Below are 18,703 nucleotides of genomic sequence, written 5' to 3'. Positions count from 1 at the left end.
GTAAACCGATAAATAAATAGCTTCTATTTATTGTGTAATTATTGAAGAAACATACGTTAACATTTATTTCATGGTTCTTTTCTTGATTTTTACGTTTTTATCTGTCATTTTTAATTACAATTTAACCCATCGATAATTGATGTAGTAAAAGTTTATTTCCGCCAACAATTGGATTTTGTAAACCAACTACTATCAAATCCAAGGGAGAGCAATACAAAAGATTCGAAAGGAAAATGTTGTTGCAGTTCACACACACAAAAAAAAAAATAAATAAATAAATAAATAAATAAATAACGTAAGAATGTGCAAGTAATAAATTAAACTTAAACTGATTTATTTATTTATTTGTTATTTATACAAATATAAAATAACTAAATATTTAAAATATTTAAAGGAAAACGAGTTTTTTTTTATATAACACGCAGCGCCACCTGTCGGTCATGCTCGTTAGTGACGTCAGTAACATGGCGGCCAGTTTGAATATTTCTTCCGTTCGTCATTTCAAATTAATTATATAAACTATTATTAAAATTTATATTTATTTCTAACTTTTTTTTTTATACCGAGCTTGTTTTCAATCGGACTATTATTTATGCTATCGGAGTTTACTTCTTTTCTTTGATTTTTATCCAATAAGCAACGCTTAAAAAGTCCCCGACTGTTGAGTTTCGGTAAGTTTAAAAACATTCAAAAGTTGAAGTACTTTTTTTTTTATTTACTTGGTGATTGTTGCGAGCAGATTTCTTCCTTGATGATCGAAAAATTAATTTTAAAAAATAATAATTGTTGTTTAAGATAGAATCGACCGATCGATTTTATTTTTTTTTTTTTAAATGTCGCTAAACAAAGACAATATTACATATTAAATTGTCATGTCGAAAACAGTAATATATCTAAAAATTAGAGTAGAAAATTATTTAGTAAGATAATTTAGTACTAGTCCTGCAGAGAGTGATCCGTGCTGAAATAATAAGGTTATTATTTAAAAAGCCATTCTTAACATGGGGAGGGTGTTTTGTATCTATTCTGTACAATTGAATAAAAAGACATAAAACTTCAATTAAACCTGGAAATACGATTTTAAAAAAAAATAGCGCGGATCAGATCACTCTGCATTAGCACCGATAATTTTTACGGGAAATTTGGTAAAATTGCATTTTTCTTGTACGTTATAAACTAGACTGAAGAGTTGGTGCTAATAGGTACAAAACACCCTCCCCTCCCCATTTTAAGAATGTTTTTTTAACCTTATTTCAGCACGGATCAGTGAGTGCACTCTCTGCATGAATACCGAAGAGTTTGTACACAGGGACATAATTCGGAACGAATATTTTCGATTACTTGTTCATGACGTGAAATATATATAACGGTAGCCTTTTTTTTTCTTTTACAAAAAACACAATATTCGTTGTTCTACTCGATGAATTTTTGTAATTTTGGGATATGTTACTATTTTCGACACGGCAATTAAGTACGTAATTTTCTTTTTGCCCAAAACGACATACTTAAAAACAAAACAAAAAACGTCAATCTGTCGACTGGAGTTAATTGTTATTATACTTTCATTGTAAAATAAACACTGACTTTGTAGAAACTGAAATTTGGGTTATGCAGATGCACTTATTGTACCGGGCTATTTTTTTAAATAGTGTTTTCAAATTATATATTTGGGCCGACGTACATGAAGTGATATCCTACTAGCGAAATACGCATCGGCTCCGATGGTGAACGTTGTTCGATTGAGGGAGACATTATTTTTATAAGGAAAGAATTTTTGCGTGTTTTTTTTGTTTTTTGTTTTTTTTTGTCGGAGTTTATGTAATTATTAACAGGAAAATTGGTGAATATTAAGTTTAATTAAAGTTTTATGATACCTGCGGCATTTTTTTTTTCTTCTTTTTTTTATCTTGGGGGTGGTTGGATTTAACTAACAAGTCCTCATTTCTAATGAGTGATGTTTCTGACAAAGGGTGAAGAAAAAGCTGCTTTCCAGGTCGGCAATACTTCGTTAACAGTAGCCTGAGATGTCGGAAATTTTTCTGTTTCTATGTCTATCCTTGTGGCCACGTCACTTGTTTACCGATGTATTGGAAAATTCAAAATGGCGCCCGACTAGGTAAACGTTTCATCTAGGCTGACGTTATCCGCCTGATAGTCAGGGACCCGAACCACTAAGGAGGCTGTCCTATCAGCAGGTGTAAAGTACTGGGGCTGCTGTATTGCCATTTGGTGAATGGATTCTGGACCATGCAGAAGTTTCTAGTGGGGCCTCTCGATGCCATACTAGTGGGTAATTGTTACGGCTTTACCTTATCATGTGCTACAAAAAAAAATTCCTCTCTTTCTCTCTCTCTCTGTCCTACTCTAACCAAGTCTGTCGACCTGTTCCACAAGCCCCAAAAACTCAACATGAAATATCTCAAAAAAAAAAAAAAAAACACGAATAAACCTAGAACCCCATCCTCCAATGTAGACCCCTACTATCATGTCTCCTTCTCCAACATCAGGGGTCTACGTTCCAACCTTCCAGAGGTTGAAACCCAATTACAGGAGACAAAACCAGACTTACTCTTTGTAAGCGAAACTGGAATAGGGCCGACCACTTCCCTAGATGAGTTCATAATTAAAGGATACTCTAACTTAACATCTAAATCTGACCCCCAAGATCACCATGGGCATGGAATATGCGTCTACATTAAAGATGGCTTCCCATGTGGTAGAGATATCTCCAGAGAAGACCCTAATTTACCTTATATGTGCTTCCGGGTTGCACTTGCTTACACCACCGCATTCATATTTGTTCTCTATCGTCCCCACAACAGCAGGGTTACTGTCCTTAAGAGTATATCTGAGAAAATTGACCTCATCCTGTCTGCTCATCCTTCGGCTACCATTCACATTTGCGGTGACTTCGATGTCCATAATGTGGAATGGCTGACCCACTCAAATAAGACGGATGACAAGGGGAGGTTCTGTCATGATTTTGCCATTGCCTATGACCTCACTCAGATTGTTCATGAACCCACCTGTATGTCCGATACTACTGGTCAGTATGCAAGCCTTCTAGACCTTTTTCTCACAACTTCCCCTGAGCTATGTTCATGTTCCGTCCTATCTCCCCTGGGATCCTCCGATCACACAGTTGTATCAGTTAAGATAAAAATGAAATGTAATAAGTCTTTAGATATACTTCTCCACTGTACTGTATATCGATACTCTATGGCTGACTGAGATAGCTTCCGTCCATTCATATCTGATCTACCTCTGCATTCCATGTTTAAAAAGGATGTATCCTCTATAGTATCAGACCTGACCGAATGGTTAATTGTAGGCATAGACCAATTCATACCATCCAAAAAATTCCAACAAAAACCTAACAGCCAGCCATGGTTCTCCCCAGAATGTGCCGCTGCCATTGCGCACAGAAATCACTTTTTCCATAGCTACCAACGTAATAGATGTACTGAGACTAAAGCTGCCTTCAGGACTGCCAGCAACCACTGCAAAAGAGTAATAAAAAATGCAAGAGAGCTATATGCTCATTCCGTCAAATCCAAAGTAGCTGAGCAGCGGCTTGGTTCCCACCAGTTTTTGGCAAATAGCAAACAGGATCCTGAACAGAAGCGTGTGTTCTATCCCAACCATCATCAATGGACCAGAGGTCATCTCATCAGCATCAGACAAGGCCAAACTATTCGCCAAGAACTTTGCAGCTAACTCTACCCTCTGCGACGAAGGGCATCAACTCCCCGTATTTCCTGCTACAACAGACAACACTCTATCCAACATATAAATATCTATGCACGAGGTCACCAAGCTAATCAAGAACCTTGATTCCAGTAAAGCAACTGGCCCTGACGGCATTCCAATTATAGTCTTGAAAAAGCTTTGACCAGAACTTGTCTCCATACTTACAAAACTGTTTAAGCATTGCCTTAAGGAGAAGTGCTTTCCAACACCCTGAAAAACCTTGTCAGTATGCCCTGTATTTAAGAACTCGGGTGATAAATCATCCCCCTCTCAGTACAGACCAATAAGTCTTGTGTGTCATGAGTAAGTTACTGGAATCCATATTAAATACAGAAGTAGTCAACCACCTCAGCAGAAATAACCTCCTTAGTGACATGCAATATGGTTTCCGTCCTGCTAGATCTACAGCTGATGTGCTAACAGTTATATCCCATAGGATTAGTGAATCTCTCGACAAAGGGCTTCCTTTCTAGGGCAATTGCTCTTGACATATCAAAGGCCTTCGATAAGGTATGGCATAAGGGCCTACTTCACAAGATTTCCAGCTACGGTATAACTGGAAATGTTTTCTCAATCATTAAATCGTTTCTCTCTGATAGGTTCATAAGAGTAGTGGTTGATGGGCAGAAATCTGAGGCCCAGAGTATTAATGCTGGAGTCCCTCAGGGGTCCATCCTAGGCCCAACTCTCTTCCTGATCTACATCAATGATCTCCCAAAACACATACTAAAATCATTCGTTGACATCTATGCTGATGACACGACCATCTACGGCAACACATCAAAGGCCGTAAATGACAAAGTTCTCTCTGATTCCCTTGATCTTGAGCGCGTGGTTCAGTGAGGGAAGAGATAGCTGGTTACTTTTAATGCATCTAAAACCAAGCTCCTAACTTCATCAACGCCCTGTTCCTCATCTAGCATCAATTGAAATGGATGGCTCTCGTCTTGGGGAGGCTTCATGTTTTGACAAGCTCCTGGCTTTGACCTTTACTTTTATCTGAAATGGAACACGTATATAAAGTCTGTTGCCCGGGCCGCTGGGAAAATGGTAGGATCCTTCTACCGCTCCAGAAGATATCTCACTACTGATGCAATTCTCTATCTCTATCTCTATAAAAGCCAAGTACGTCCAAAGATGGAGTACTGCTGCCACATCTGGGCTGGAGCTTCAAAAAACAGCCTATCCTGCCCTGACAAAGTACAAAATAGACTTCATGGCTTAGTGGGGGATGCTCTCTTCTCTTCCTTGCAACCTCTCTCCCACAGAAGAGACGTTGTGAGCCTGTCTTTGTTTTATCGTTATTTCCATGGCAAGTGCTCGTCTAAGCTCCAATCTCTGTTCCCCCTCGCCAATCCTTCATGATAAACACCTGTCTAGCTAAAACCACTGTCAGTAATTTCCTCCACTCTTTATCTGTGCCTAAATCAAAACGTAGATTCCATGAACAAAGCTTATTTCTGAAAAGTGCACGCCTGTGGAATTCTCTTCCGTTTGCTTGTTTCCCACCTGACTACCACTTGGACGTCTTCAAGTCCAACATAAACAAATTCTTGATTAATCGCCCCCTTAAGTAAGACGCTTTATCAAATTTCCAATCCCAACTATTACTACGATATTATCCCATTGATTATTGTACACAAAATAACCCTTATCCCCGAGTGGCTTTCGGGCCTTGATAAGAGGTGATCCACATGTAAAAAAAAAACAATCAAACAAACAAAATAAAATCAAAACAAAACAAATTTGGTGCGTATGCACTTATGTTACCGTTATTTTTATTTTATTTATTTTTTTTAATGGTTTAAGTGCCTCCCCCAATGTTTGAATTGTTTTTTAAAGGAAAATTGAAAGTCAAAATTAGCACTTGTGGCGATAAACAAAAATAAACAAAAAGCTTTAGCGTGTACGTACCTCTCATGGAATGTCGTCGATCGAAACACAGTGAAATGTTATTTGGTGCTAGTGCACTTATTGATCCGTGCTATTTTAAAATTGTATTTTCAAGTTTAATTAAAGTTTTACGATACCTGTTTTTCATTAAATTGTTAGGTGAAAGTACAGAATAGGTACACAAATCCCTCCCGTCCCCATGTTAAGAATGGCTTTCTAAATGTCATTATTTCAGCACGGCTCAATAAGTGCACGATTTTCTTGAATAAAATAAAAACTACTCGACGAGAACACTACTGTTTTTGTTTTAATAATTATTTTTTTATTCAAAAATAAAAATTTCAATTGTTCAAAATATGTTTTTTCCTCAAAGTTTATTTATGATTTATTTATTTATTTTTTATTTACCATATTTTTCATGAACATGCGCTAAAAATGTTTCAAAATTATATAAACTCCGTCTCTCCCCCACCCCCCCAAAACAGATAAAACATGGGTCGGGAGGGTGCTTTTTGTGGCTGCTGTGTTGTGTACCTATTCTGTACTTTCACCTAACAATTTAATAAAAACAGATATCGTAAAACTTTAATTAAACTTGAAAATACAATTTAAAAATAGCCTGGGTACTTTCACCTAACAATTTAATAAGTACAGGTATTTTTTAACATTGGGGAGGAAGGCACTTATAAGCACTAAATTTTTGTTTTGCTTTGCTTTGTTTTCATTTTGTTTGTTTATTAAATCCGCGCCGCCCCCCCCCTCCAAAAAAAAGTAAAGTTTTTTTCAACAATTTTCCTCTTAATTACATAAACTCCGGTAAAGAAAAATATATATATATCCATCTCAAAAAAAAAAAAAAAAAAAAAAAATCATAGCAAAAATCATGCGCAAATTTCAAGCCAAAATAACTAAATAAATAAGCCAAGTCACACACGCAAAAATTCTTTCCTTGTAAAAATAAGGTGCAAGTGCACTTACTGAGTGATCGCGCTATTTTTTAAATCGTATTTCCAAGTTTAATTAAAGTTTTGTGATATGTTTTTTTATTCAATTGTAAGGTTAAAGTATAGAATAGTTACAAAACATTCTCCCCCATGTTAAGAATGGCTTTTTAAATAATAACGTTATTTCAGCACGGATCAATAAGTGCACTATTACCAAAAATAATGATGTCTCCCTCAATCGAACAATGTTCAACATCGGAGCCGATGCGTTAGCACCCGTGTACGTCGACCTATATTTGTTTTGTTTTTGTTTGTTTGTTTGTTTGTTTGTTTGGGGTTTTTTTTTTTTTGACAACTTTTTCGAATCTATGTGTATAGTAAAACCAGAAATTTAGAACGGCAACAAGATATGACCTGAGACTCTCATTAGGACTTAGGTTAATAAAATGCGTGCTTACCAAGGTTACTTTCATGTTTTAATTTTAAAAATGTTTAACAATTACACTCCAATTTACAGATGTAGTAAGAAAGTAAAACATATTCATGGAGAATGAAGATTTTATTTAATATCGATTCTTAGTGCTTCTACAGAATTTAGTTTCAGGTTAAAAACAAAACAGTTTAGTTCAAATTCTGTAAAAGTGTCCTTTTTTTTTTTTTTTTTTTCTTAATGAACGTGGATGAAATTGGCTTTTAACGATCTTTAAAAATTTATTGTAATGTTTCTGATCAAGTTTATATATATATATTGATGACATTTAATAGATGTGTTTCTACCAGTATTTTGTTTAATTTTCGTCTTTTGAGTTATTATTGAGGCTAGATATTGCTGTAGTGAAACCACCATTGTTTTGTGTGTGTGTGTGTTTTTGTTTTAACTCCATAGACTTGATACTACTTTTAGTTCGAAGTAAATAAACACTTTAAAATAAGTTAAAACACAAACGTAATCTAGTGTATAGAAGAATCATGGTTATGATTGCAATATTCACCCTGGATCGATTGGACCGGCTCTTTTGAACAAGTTTCCAAACACTGGCTAACTAGGCACAATAATCCAAAGCTGCTTCTGCTATGAGTGCAAGCTATTCATGGTTCTGGTCCCATAAAGGTGATGGCCCAGAATCAGGTCAGGATCCTGCTTCATTTTCTTGAACCAGGTTTTGAGTTTAAAACGTCACTTGGGAGATACTGCTTTGAGAAACTTCCATTTTGGTCTGGCTATATCTCAAAATCTGTTTCATTAGAGAGTGGACTCTATCCCAGATTAGTGCGTTGGAGCTGATGGCATCACAAATGATGTACGAACTGAACAGGAACATGACCAAAGTCTGGTGCAGTTAATGAAGGTTGCAGAAAGAAATGGTAACATGTTCAATTCCAAAATATGCTTTATCAAACCGAAGCAAATCTCATTAGCGTGATATACGATAAGCAGGGCATACATTTGATCCAAGGAAAATTGTTGATGTCCATAAAATGTCAGTCCCAAGGCACAAGAAAAAGTTCCAGGAATTTCTCGTTCTAATTCAATACCTCTCCCCACTCATACCAAACCTGTCAGAAAAGGCAGTACCACTAAACACTACATGTGATGAGATGGGCATGTATTTTGATTGAAAGAAAATTGACATCCATAAAATGCCAACCCCAAGGAAGAGCTCTAGGAATTTCTTGGTGCAATTAAATACCTCTCCTTATTTATACCAAATCTGGTGGAAAAAGCAGTACCAAACGTTCCTTGGCCATGAGATCCCGGTTCTGTCTTGTTTTTTGGTGCTAGAGAGCCTCTGAGGATGCCCAACCCCCACATTTTTCATTCCCCCCCGATCTTATTGTTTCTCAGGGGTCACCTTCCAACCCTCCCTCCTGTTTGTCCATTCCCAATTTTTTCATACCCCTCTATTAACCCCCCCCACTTCCAATTAGAGAACGTCCTGCTTGTTTTTGGTTTCCCAGAAAACAGTGGAAGTTTTAATACCTAGACAAGGGTGGGAAGGGGCCCTACTAACATAGCCGAATGGGCATTTTATTTGGTTTATACATTTATTTTTTGAGAAATTTTTCTAGATCTCCCCACTCCCCATCTTTCATTGTACATACATTCATCAGACTTTATTCCATCAAATTTAAGACTTTATTTACCAATAAAATTTTTTCACATCACATATTTGATTTATGTTATATAATAAAAAAATGTGATTATACATGCACATATATATATACACATATTTATTATATTTGGGAGGGGGGGATTCATTTAGTAGGATTATTATTACATGGTGTAAATGCGGTATTGTGATGAACGATGCTGACTATAAGTAATCACAGGATTCGTAGACAATAGAAAGACCCTCGACCCCCCCCCCATCCCCTATTCTTATTAGGGTTTCATGCCTAAGTTTGTTGTTATTGTAAATTACAGATTATTGTATTCTTACTTTAAAATTGTATTTTTTCAAGGCACAATAAACTAAATATACAAGATCACAGTGTAGTATCTGTTCTGATACTACACTTCACCTTTTCTGTCCTCTATCAGTGGAGGAGAAATCCTTCATGACTGAAACAATCTTTATTTTTGTTCCTACTCAAAGTGCTCTTTTTGGGGGAGTTATATTCCCCCACCCCACCCCACATTAAAAACTTTGTGTCTAACTTTATTTGATGCCGAAAGATATCTGGTCATTGCTGATTACTACAGTAAATACATAATGGTATGGAAGCCTTCAGAACGTAGTCCAAGTTCAAAAATTGAGGTCCCATTTGTTGTAAGATTTATTTATCGCAACTGCTTTTTGATCCATGACTGGCAAAATAAGACAAACACAACAAACACTTACCTTAAAATTCAATACAAATTTTATAAGATCCTCGATTGCAAAAAGGAATGCCCATTTTGCCTCTGTAAGCAGAGCTGTTAACAACCTCGAAAGGTGATAGTCTTTCATCTTCAATAGGAACTAGAAGCAGGTTCATCTGTCTTCGAAGAAAGATTCAGTTCTCGCATTGAGCAGATATTACAGAAGTTCATAATTAATGTTCATATAAGGAAAAGTCCTTGATAACAGGTTGACAATGCAGACCTAAAAGTCTCCAACGAACTTAAATAATAATTATTGAGCCTAATTATTTAGGCTTAAATAAAAGTCTCAAGGAGACGAACAGGAGGAGGTGCAAAATGATCCACATTCAGAGCGTTGGCGTTCCAGTCCTTCATCATGGCTGTTTCTTGTGGAACTCTGTTCCATCTGTATTGTACAGTTGCTTGAGTGAAACTGAAAAAGAAGAGGCATGCAATGCAAAAAGCCCGCCAAGGCCAACCTCGCAGCAAATACAATCGGCCAATTTGATTGGTCCAAAACAAATACAATGGGATGCATGATGTAATTGTCAACATTCTAACAATGTCCAAGAAGAAATGTCTTGTTTGGGATGAACGTGAGTAAAAAAAAAAATATGTGGAATATGGCATACTGTCCACAGTGGTGTCTGATAATGATTCTCACTACAGCACCACTGATTACCAGAAAATTGACATTCGATTGGAGTTTCAGACATGTAACATAATCACCACATTACCCAGATCCAACAGATTTATTGAGAGGCAAATCGAAACAAGCACATTCAGGAAAGCTAAAAGAGCCAATGAGGATATTGAACTGGCTTTACTAGCACTCAGAATAAGATCAATTGACCAGAAACTGCTTAGTTCTGAACTACTCTTCAATAGAAGGATAAAGAAGACATTGCCTGTACACACAAGCAACAGGACCCAAAGTCAAGACGATGTCATCAATTGGTTAAATAAAAAGCAGGAATCACAGAAAGCTCGACATGACAAGGCTACTAGAGATCTACCTCCGTTATACAAAGAATAGCAGATCCTCATACAAGACTAGAGCATCAATAGGTGGAAGTCTGGCTAAGTACAAAATGTCTGCAAAGAACACAGTTTACATGGTGAAATGGGACAAAGGTGTGTGGTTAGGTGTAACCAACACCAACTCCGTGAGAAATCAGCATCTTTTGAAATTGATGACGAAACTTCTGATAAAAAAAGAGAATCATGCCTGTGAACCACCTGCAGGGGCATCAGATAACCCTTGCATGACCTGAAAGGGAAGTTAGCAATGTCGGATCTTTATGCTTATTTATTTTTTAAAATTCCATTTTCACCCCAAACAAGGCACAGTGTCACTTTGATGTCTGGAACATAAGTTGCAGGAATACTATGTAGGGAGTTGAGCAGCAAGATGTCTGTTTGCATTACACTTGAACTGCTGCATGTCAGTACAGTTTGGGAAGCAGGAACCCGGAAGATTTTCCAGAAATCACGGGTCCTGGATATGATCTAAAACTATATCCGATGGTGAGGCCCCACCTTGCGGGCCTTGGGGAGTGTGGAGCCACCCTTTAATTGCCATTGCTCCCAGGTCCACTGACCCCGGAGTGGTAGTACCTGTTAGGGTCTCAACTATTGGTTAAATAGAATCTGACTTAAAAAATATATATATACTCCATTAAAAATCGTTCCTCAAAATAACTAAATTCGGCATTAAATAACCTGAAAAAGGTTGATATGCCGTAAAACAACCAACCAACCAGAAATCACGAGTTCCTAATTTCTGCACTTCAATGTGTTTTCTGATGGTTTCAGCATGTTCTTTCTTAGCTGTCACTATTTCTTTCTTACAATCACTTCTAGTTTCTATTAACTTTTATCTGTTTGTACTGGCTTTGGCGGATAAATCTGCAGTATGCATGTTGCCTTTGAGCTATGGCAGCTGCGCAAGTGGAAGTAGTAAGCCATTGGGGAGAGCGGGGTTTGCTATAGAACTTACATGTGGGAACATGTGCTTCAATTGTTGCTTTGAACCATTCAGTGTTCTCATTTGCGCACTGTTCCGCAGAAAGAGAAAAGATATTTCCCCATAGGGCATCACTAATGTGATCTCTAATGGCATCCCAGTCAGCCTTATGTAGTACCTTGTCGTTTTGAGCAATGGCTCTTCAACTTGGGGTCGAGAGTTTATAGTGATGTCTATCATTGTCACAGCATGATCAGCATTCCCGAGTGGACAATGGGCATTTGTTACACAATCCTCAGGAACTGTTGTCAGAAACAGATCCAGAAGTGAGGCTTGCTGGTTCTGACGATCTGAGAGACTGGTCGAGAACGTTGCTGTCTGTATCAAGAAATGGGATATAGAAAAGTTATGGATGATGTTACTAGCTGTGTGTGTATTTGGGCGCTAGTGTAAATAGTGTTACATCTATGTTGTTAGAGACCTGATCGATTAGAGTACAGTCAAGGGAGAGCGATAAAGAAAAACTAAATATAATCAGATAATTGGCCTCAAATCGGGGTGGGGGGGGTGGGGGTGATACACACAAAAAAAATAAACGTAGAGAGATAGCCCCCAAAACGGTGCATATTCTCTCCTGACGACCAGAAATGATCTGTATACGAGAATGGATTACCCCACAAAGGAAAAACACAAATTTTATTATATATAAGTCTGGAGGGTGAGGTAGGCTCTGAAATAGTGCATATTCTCTCCTAATTACGTGACATTATCTGGAGACTGGAATGAAATACTGAACAAGTTAAAACATCTGATAAACTTGATTATATACATGTCTGACAGGCAAGTTATTTCTTTTAAACAACAATATCTTCTGTTATTCGCTCGCTTCATTACATGTTTCTGCTACTGTTTCGGCCGTCCCTGCTAGCTTAGATAAATACTTTTGCAGTTTTAACAAAAGAGCTACAATAATATCAGAACGTCTCCATTTATGCTGAACATCTACAGAATGCCAACATCAATATATTACAGGTCCTGCTAATATATATATATATATATATATATATATATATATATATATATATATATGTTATAAATATTCATAAACTGATTTTTTTTTTCAAATAACTATGTTGACTTCATCTAATTACATTCCATTATTGTTTCTTTATTCCATATTATTTTCGTACAATTTTTAAAATGAAAATATTGATGTTAAATATAATAAATAAGAATATTCGTAAACTGCTTCTTTTCTCTCCTGATGACCCAACATTATCTGGAGACCGAAATGGATTACCCCACGAGTGGGGAAGAAAAAAAAAAGAAAAACCCACCAGTAAACTTTATTACATAGAAGTCTACAGGGAGAGGTTGGTTCCGAAATAGCTCATATTCTCTCCTGATTATTCAACATTATCTGGAGATCGAAATGAAATTCCCCACAAGTTAAAACAGCTAATAAACTTGATTACATACATGTCTGCAAGGTAAGTTGTTTCTTCTAAACATCTTCTGTTGATCGGTTGCTTCATTGCAAGTTTCTGCTACTTTTCCAGTAGCAAATATCATTCTAACATAAAGTTAGTTTAAATCAAATAAAGGTCTGATCATCTGGTTTAGTTTAGATTCCCTAGTCGGGGAGAGTGTTACGAATTTAGACTCCAAGTCCGTGCATGTGTCTATCAATCCTTACGACAAAGTGGAAGATAACCAGACGTGTTAAAGTGGTTAGAGGGGATGGAGGAGTGCAAGTTAATTTTACTTAGTGCCAGGGTTGCGGAATCTGAGTCGGAGTTTTTAGTTGGAGTCGGATTTCTAAGAGTACTAGGAGTCGGAGTTGGAATTTTTTTATCCGACTCCCAAAGTCCAATACATTTATTTTTTTTACATAGTTTTTCTGTTTGGTTTTACCGGTTACACAATTTAGCAGTTTTTTTTGTTTTTTATGGCTTTACTTTTATTTGGGGATATATCATATTTTGTACCATACTGCAATGCTTCTACTTCAACATATGTCGGTTGATCGGATCACTGCTAATCCTGTTTAGACAACTGTTTTGGTTGTGATGTCACACCGGATCAATGAAAATTCCATCTTTGAGTTAGATCACTGTGGATTACATAGGATAACAATCAGATTGTAATTCAAAAGTTATCCAGTTCCTCAATCAAATGGAATTTGGCAATTGGATCAGTCTAGAATTACAATCTTATCCGAAAAAAATGGGGGGGGGGGTCGGACCCGAAGCCCTGAGGCGAAGTTTGAAAATAAAATCGGCCAGCCAGAATGAGTTAGTGAAAGATGCTTGAATTTATTTAAGTAAGAATCAAATTGACAGGTGCGCGCTCAGAAGTCATCGAGCATTATGATGATGACGTAGGTTTGTTATAAGCGAAGTAAAAAAAGAAAACGTTTTAATTAAAACATCAAAAAAAAACTAACGTAAGACAAACGAACGATGAAAACAGAAAAACGAACACGTGAAAAATGGCTTAAATAAACCTGTTTCAATATTAAAATTTAAAAAATCGGTGGGTACCCGGGTATTTTTGGGTGTGTGGTCGGGGGTGGATAAAAAAAACTGAAAAACGAACGTTACGTGAAAAATGACTTAAATAACACTGGTTCAATATTTAAATTTAAACAATCGAAGAAAAAAAAAAGACATCTCACACCATGATTCAAACCCAAAACGTTTAGATAATGAACCAACGCGCTAATCGACTGAGCTAACGCAACGTACATGAAATTTGTTCAGTTTTTCAACTATTTAAAGTAAATCAGGTCATGACGTCATCTGGCGCATGCGTAGAACCGCTCCTTGTCACGAGAAGACCGTTTTGTTTGACCCCCCCCCCCCCCCGGTCGTCAATTGTTGATTTCGGGGGGAAAAAAATCAACGTTTTTGGCCAATTTTTCGAGCAAAGGATGGGGCTTTACCGAGTTTGTGAATTTTCATCGTGTCTGTAACAGACACACAAACATACACACATACATACATTTTTGCTTTTATATATATAGATAACCATGGATCTGACTTTGTTATTTTTATATTATATAACCATGGATCTGTCTTTGTTATTTTTATACTATGTAACCATGGATCTGTCATTGTTATTTTTATACTATGTAACCATGGATCTGTCATTGTTATTTTTATACTATATAACCATCGATCTGTCATTGTTATTTTTATACTATGTAACCATTGATCTGTCATCGTTATTTTTATACAATGTTACCATGGTGGAGGTATATACTCTATTAGATGCTACTCTTTGTTCTTTTATGAAAGAGGTAAAAAAAAAAAAAAATCCTTTCTTGCTAAGATGATTTTACACTTTTTTTAAAATATTTCCTGTCGCTATTTATTTCTTTTATGTTATTTTCGTTTTAGCCGTGACATGGATGGAAAGAAGCAGTCATTTTTTTCAGAGCTTCGCAAACTTGCAGCTGATTTGGACCGTGGTGTAACCTGGTGCAAAAATCCAACATTCGATTATCACGATCAAGCAAAATGTTTGACTTATTTAAAAGCATACGAAGAAGAAATTCAAGAAAAATTGGTTAGTATAGCAGTGGAAGAATGGGACTTATTTTTTTTTTGTGCTTATTCAAATTGGCACTTATGGCAGCAATTAAAGTACAGAAAATACGGAAAAGTCTGTATGATGTATTTACTCTGTACAGAACGAAAATGTCATATTCCAAAAATTATGTACATCGATCAAGTAGTTTTTTTTTTTTTTTTTTTTTTTTTTCAACGAAGAAAATCAAAATTTACAATTTTCAGCAATTTTACTACTAACCTGTATTGCATATAAGACTGATTTTTGACTGCAACACTTCGATTTGAGTTGTCTTCCCCTTATTTATTTCATTGGATTTTCTCGAGTAAAAAAAAAACTACTTGATCAAATTAAGTGATTTTTTTTTAAATATTTCATCTTCATTTCGTAACTTGTACATACATGATACAGACTTTTATGCATTTTTTTTTATTTTTAATTCCCAATTTGAATAACCATCATTTTTTATATCAAGATTTGGACATTTGCATTATTGAATTCTTTGGACTACTGTTCTTATCTTGAGTGTCATTTTAACAAAGTTTTGGTCAATATAATCTCTGACTTTCAAGATGAGAACAGTAGTCGGAAGAATCCAACTAATACTAACCAATCCTCATCTCAAAAATTCAGTGACCAAAATACAAAAAAAATAAACCTTGGATGAGTTTTTCAATGTTAAAGCAAACACGTGTGATAATATGTTAAGGCTCCATGTTAGTCTTTGATCAAATTCCATATGCTTTGACAATTTTTACAGTAACAAATCTTGGGGGGGGGGGGTATGTATGTATCAATAGTAGTGATAATTGCTGCTTTTTGACAGAAGTTTGCCATCTCTTTAAGTGTCTTTGCGTCCGTGTGCACGTAGATGACTCCTCAATCTAGCTTTAGACAGACAGAAAAGTTCACAAATGTGGCGTAAAAGCTGTCCTTCTTGTAAAGGTGATCGCATGATGATATTGTGAATCCTCAAATGCCGTGTCAGGCCACTTTTAGATTTGCAGATTAGACCATAAATATGACAACAGGTGTGTTGTCGAAGCTTCCTCATAAGACTGTCGTCCATGTCTTTGATTGTGTGATTTCATATGATTAACAAAACCAGCTTTTGACAGAAAGTACCTGCCACATACAGTGCACTTCACTTCCTGTTACAATTTCTCTGACAGTACACTATCATCCTGCTTTCTTAAAACGCATTTTAAGACGGCAAGCGCTACACGCCGCTCTTCAAAAATCTTACAACTTTCTCTGATGGTTTTCCTCCACAGTGATTGATGTTCCACTTGAGCCTCCCAGTTATGTACATCCATCTCAAGTATTTTCAGAGAATCCTTATACCTTTTCCTTGGTTTGTGCTGTGATCTTTTACCTCCATCTATCTCGCCATAAAACAGTTGTTTAGGAAGTCTTTCATCCTCCATCCTAACCAAGTGTCCAGTCCAGCGTATTTGATTTTGAATTATTTTCATTTCAATACTGTTACTACTTGATCGCTCAAGAACCACAATGTCACGTGTTAAAGTCCTCCAGTTAATATTAAGTATTCTCCGAATACAACTTTAGTGAAACCTTTTCCAATAACTTGAGATGCCTTCTATCTGTTGTCCAGGTCTCTGACTCATATAGCAACGTAGTGATAACACATGCTTCGTAAACACTTAGCTTTGTTTTTGAAGAGATTCCCCGATCAGACCATACATGTTTCTCCAATTTACCAAAAGCAGAACTGGCTTTGGCTATTCTGTGATTTATCTCAGCATCAAGCATACAGTCCTTACTCAGCATACTACTCAGATAAACAAAATTGTCCGTGACTTTAACTTCTTACCATTGTAACACTAAAGAGAGGCCACATCAGACCTGTAGGGTTGATGTGACGTTTCTTTTGGTTAAAAGTAATTTTTTGCTCCCGGACGATGATCGGGTTGAAGGAATAAAAATTATTATTAATTTTTTTTTTTGTGAATAAATTCTGAGCTAAGTCTGTTGTTGAGATGGCGGCGGCAAGAGTGCCTTTGTAGCGAGAGGTTAAATCACATTCTAGACTTCAAAAGCGAAAAAGAATGCATAAAATATTTTAGCCAAAATACACAGGCGTTTGATCTATAATGGCCAAAATCATAGTTGTACAGGAGCCGGAGGGGTGGGGATTTCACACCCGCAATTGGCAAAACTATGAGCCAAGTTGATCTGTGAATTTGACAAGTAGAAAAGTCGGGTTGTTTTTGATCTGAGAGAAATACACGCAGTGACTCGGCATTATGTTTTAGAACAAAGAATAGGAAAAAATGAATTGTCCGAAATTTCAAAACAATAATATGACGTATCGAGAATTGTCATTTGGTGAATCGGGTCGAACGAAAATTGAAGTTATGGAATATTTTTGCTCGGATGGGAAAATGTGTTGTCCGATAAGTTCAAAGCGACAAATGCATTCTTGGTCTTTTGACGTAAACAAAATGTCTGATATAATGGAATGGCCGACAACCAGAACTTAATTCAAAGATAAACTAAAATTCCTTTGAATTATCAAAGCGAAAAATAAAACAAATAAAATTGCGTGATTTGCTTTAAGTCAAAGGAAAAATAATTTTCCTGGATATGAAAAAAATTCCATTAGTAAGCCAGGGAGGAGTTAAATAATACAACGTGTAAGTTGGGCGTTAATTAAAGGAGGAGTCAATCCAATTTTGGAAATTGACCAATGAAAAAGGGCCCTGTCGAAGTATAATCAACCAATGAGAAAAGGCACCGTCGAATTATAATCAAGCAATTTGATTGGTCGATGACGAACATGGGTGTCGTCCTCATTCCATAATTGTATTATAAAAGAAATGAAAAATCAGATTAAGTCAGAACGGAAGAAGAGAACAGAAGAGAAGAAGAGAGAGTCCGGAATCAGAGTCAAAGAGAGCTAAGTCTCGGCAGAATAACCTCTCCTCTCTCTCTCCCCCTCGCTTGTTGCCTGATAACTCAACGCTTATAACGTGTCGATCACTTAACGAGAATTACGCAAAGTCCGCAATACCGACCAGGTATTTCAACAACAGAAGCTCAGTTGTAGAACTAACTGCTTGCTTGAATTAATTGTCAACTAACTGCTTGCTTGAATTAATTGTCAACTATATGTATATGCTGTAAATACTTCTTTTATGAATTTCCGAAATATATATTATATTAACCAACCTCCGGAGTTTTGTTGTTGATGTGCGTTGATCCCTATATATGTACATTCTTTATTTGCCATTTGTGACACCATATCCGTCAACGAACACCCAGAATAACTAGACGATCGTCGGAGAACAGGCCTTGAGGACCGAGCATCCGAGAAGAATCCCCAACACCTTAACGAAGAACTCGCTGGGTGACGTGACGTACTAACGGTTGGCAGACCTGGTTGCCCAGTCGACATAACATAACTGTACCGACCAGGGTGCAGATCATAACTGGGCCGCGATCAGGGGTTAAGGACGTGTAAGGTCACACGTTTAAAGGTCACACCATCAACCAAGACGTTTGGTTCAACATATGGCATTTCTATAGGAGGGGAATACATAACATGTTTTCTTGAGGCTGATAGTAAGTCTAAAAGCTTTGCAAGCTTCTGATAACTTGTCCATAATCGTCTGTGTGTCTGTTTCTGAATGTGAACCAAGGTCTGCATCATATGCATATAAAAGTTCAAGGTTCTGAAAAGTCTTCGACTTTGCATTGAGACGTCTAAGG

The 18,703-nt window shown here is 36.6% G+C and overlaps 1 protein-coding gene across 1 annotated transcript in view; it reads left to right on the top strand.

Annotated features, from left to right (window-relative positions):
• The first annotated feature begins 437 nt into the window (after window positions 1–437).
• LOC145247456 (uncharacterized) overlaps window positions 438–18,703 on the top strand; it is a 55,171-nt gene continuing 36,905 nt past the window's right edge. The window contains exons 1-2 of the mRNA XM_080109239.1: window positions 438–671; window positions 14,800–14,968. Coding sequence (XP_079965365.1) covers window positions 14,807–14,968 — 162 coding nt within the window. The 5' untranslated portion in view covers window positions 438–671; window positions 14,800–14,806. The remainder of the gene's footprint in view (window positions 672–14,799; window positions 14,969–18,703) is intronic.

Source organism: Euprymna scolopes, chromosome 25, assembly GCF_053919585.1.
Source record: "Euprymna scolopes isolate OS-2025 chromosome 25, ASM5391958v1, whole genome shotgun sequence".
NCBI lineage: Eukaryota > Metazoa > Mollusca > Cephalopoda > Sepiida > Sepiolidae > Euprymna > Euprymna scolopes.
Note: the sequence above shows the minus strand (reverse complement) of the source record. Positions and strands in the feature narration are given on the sequence as shown.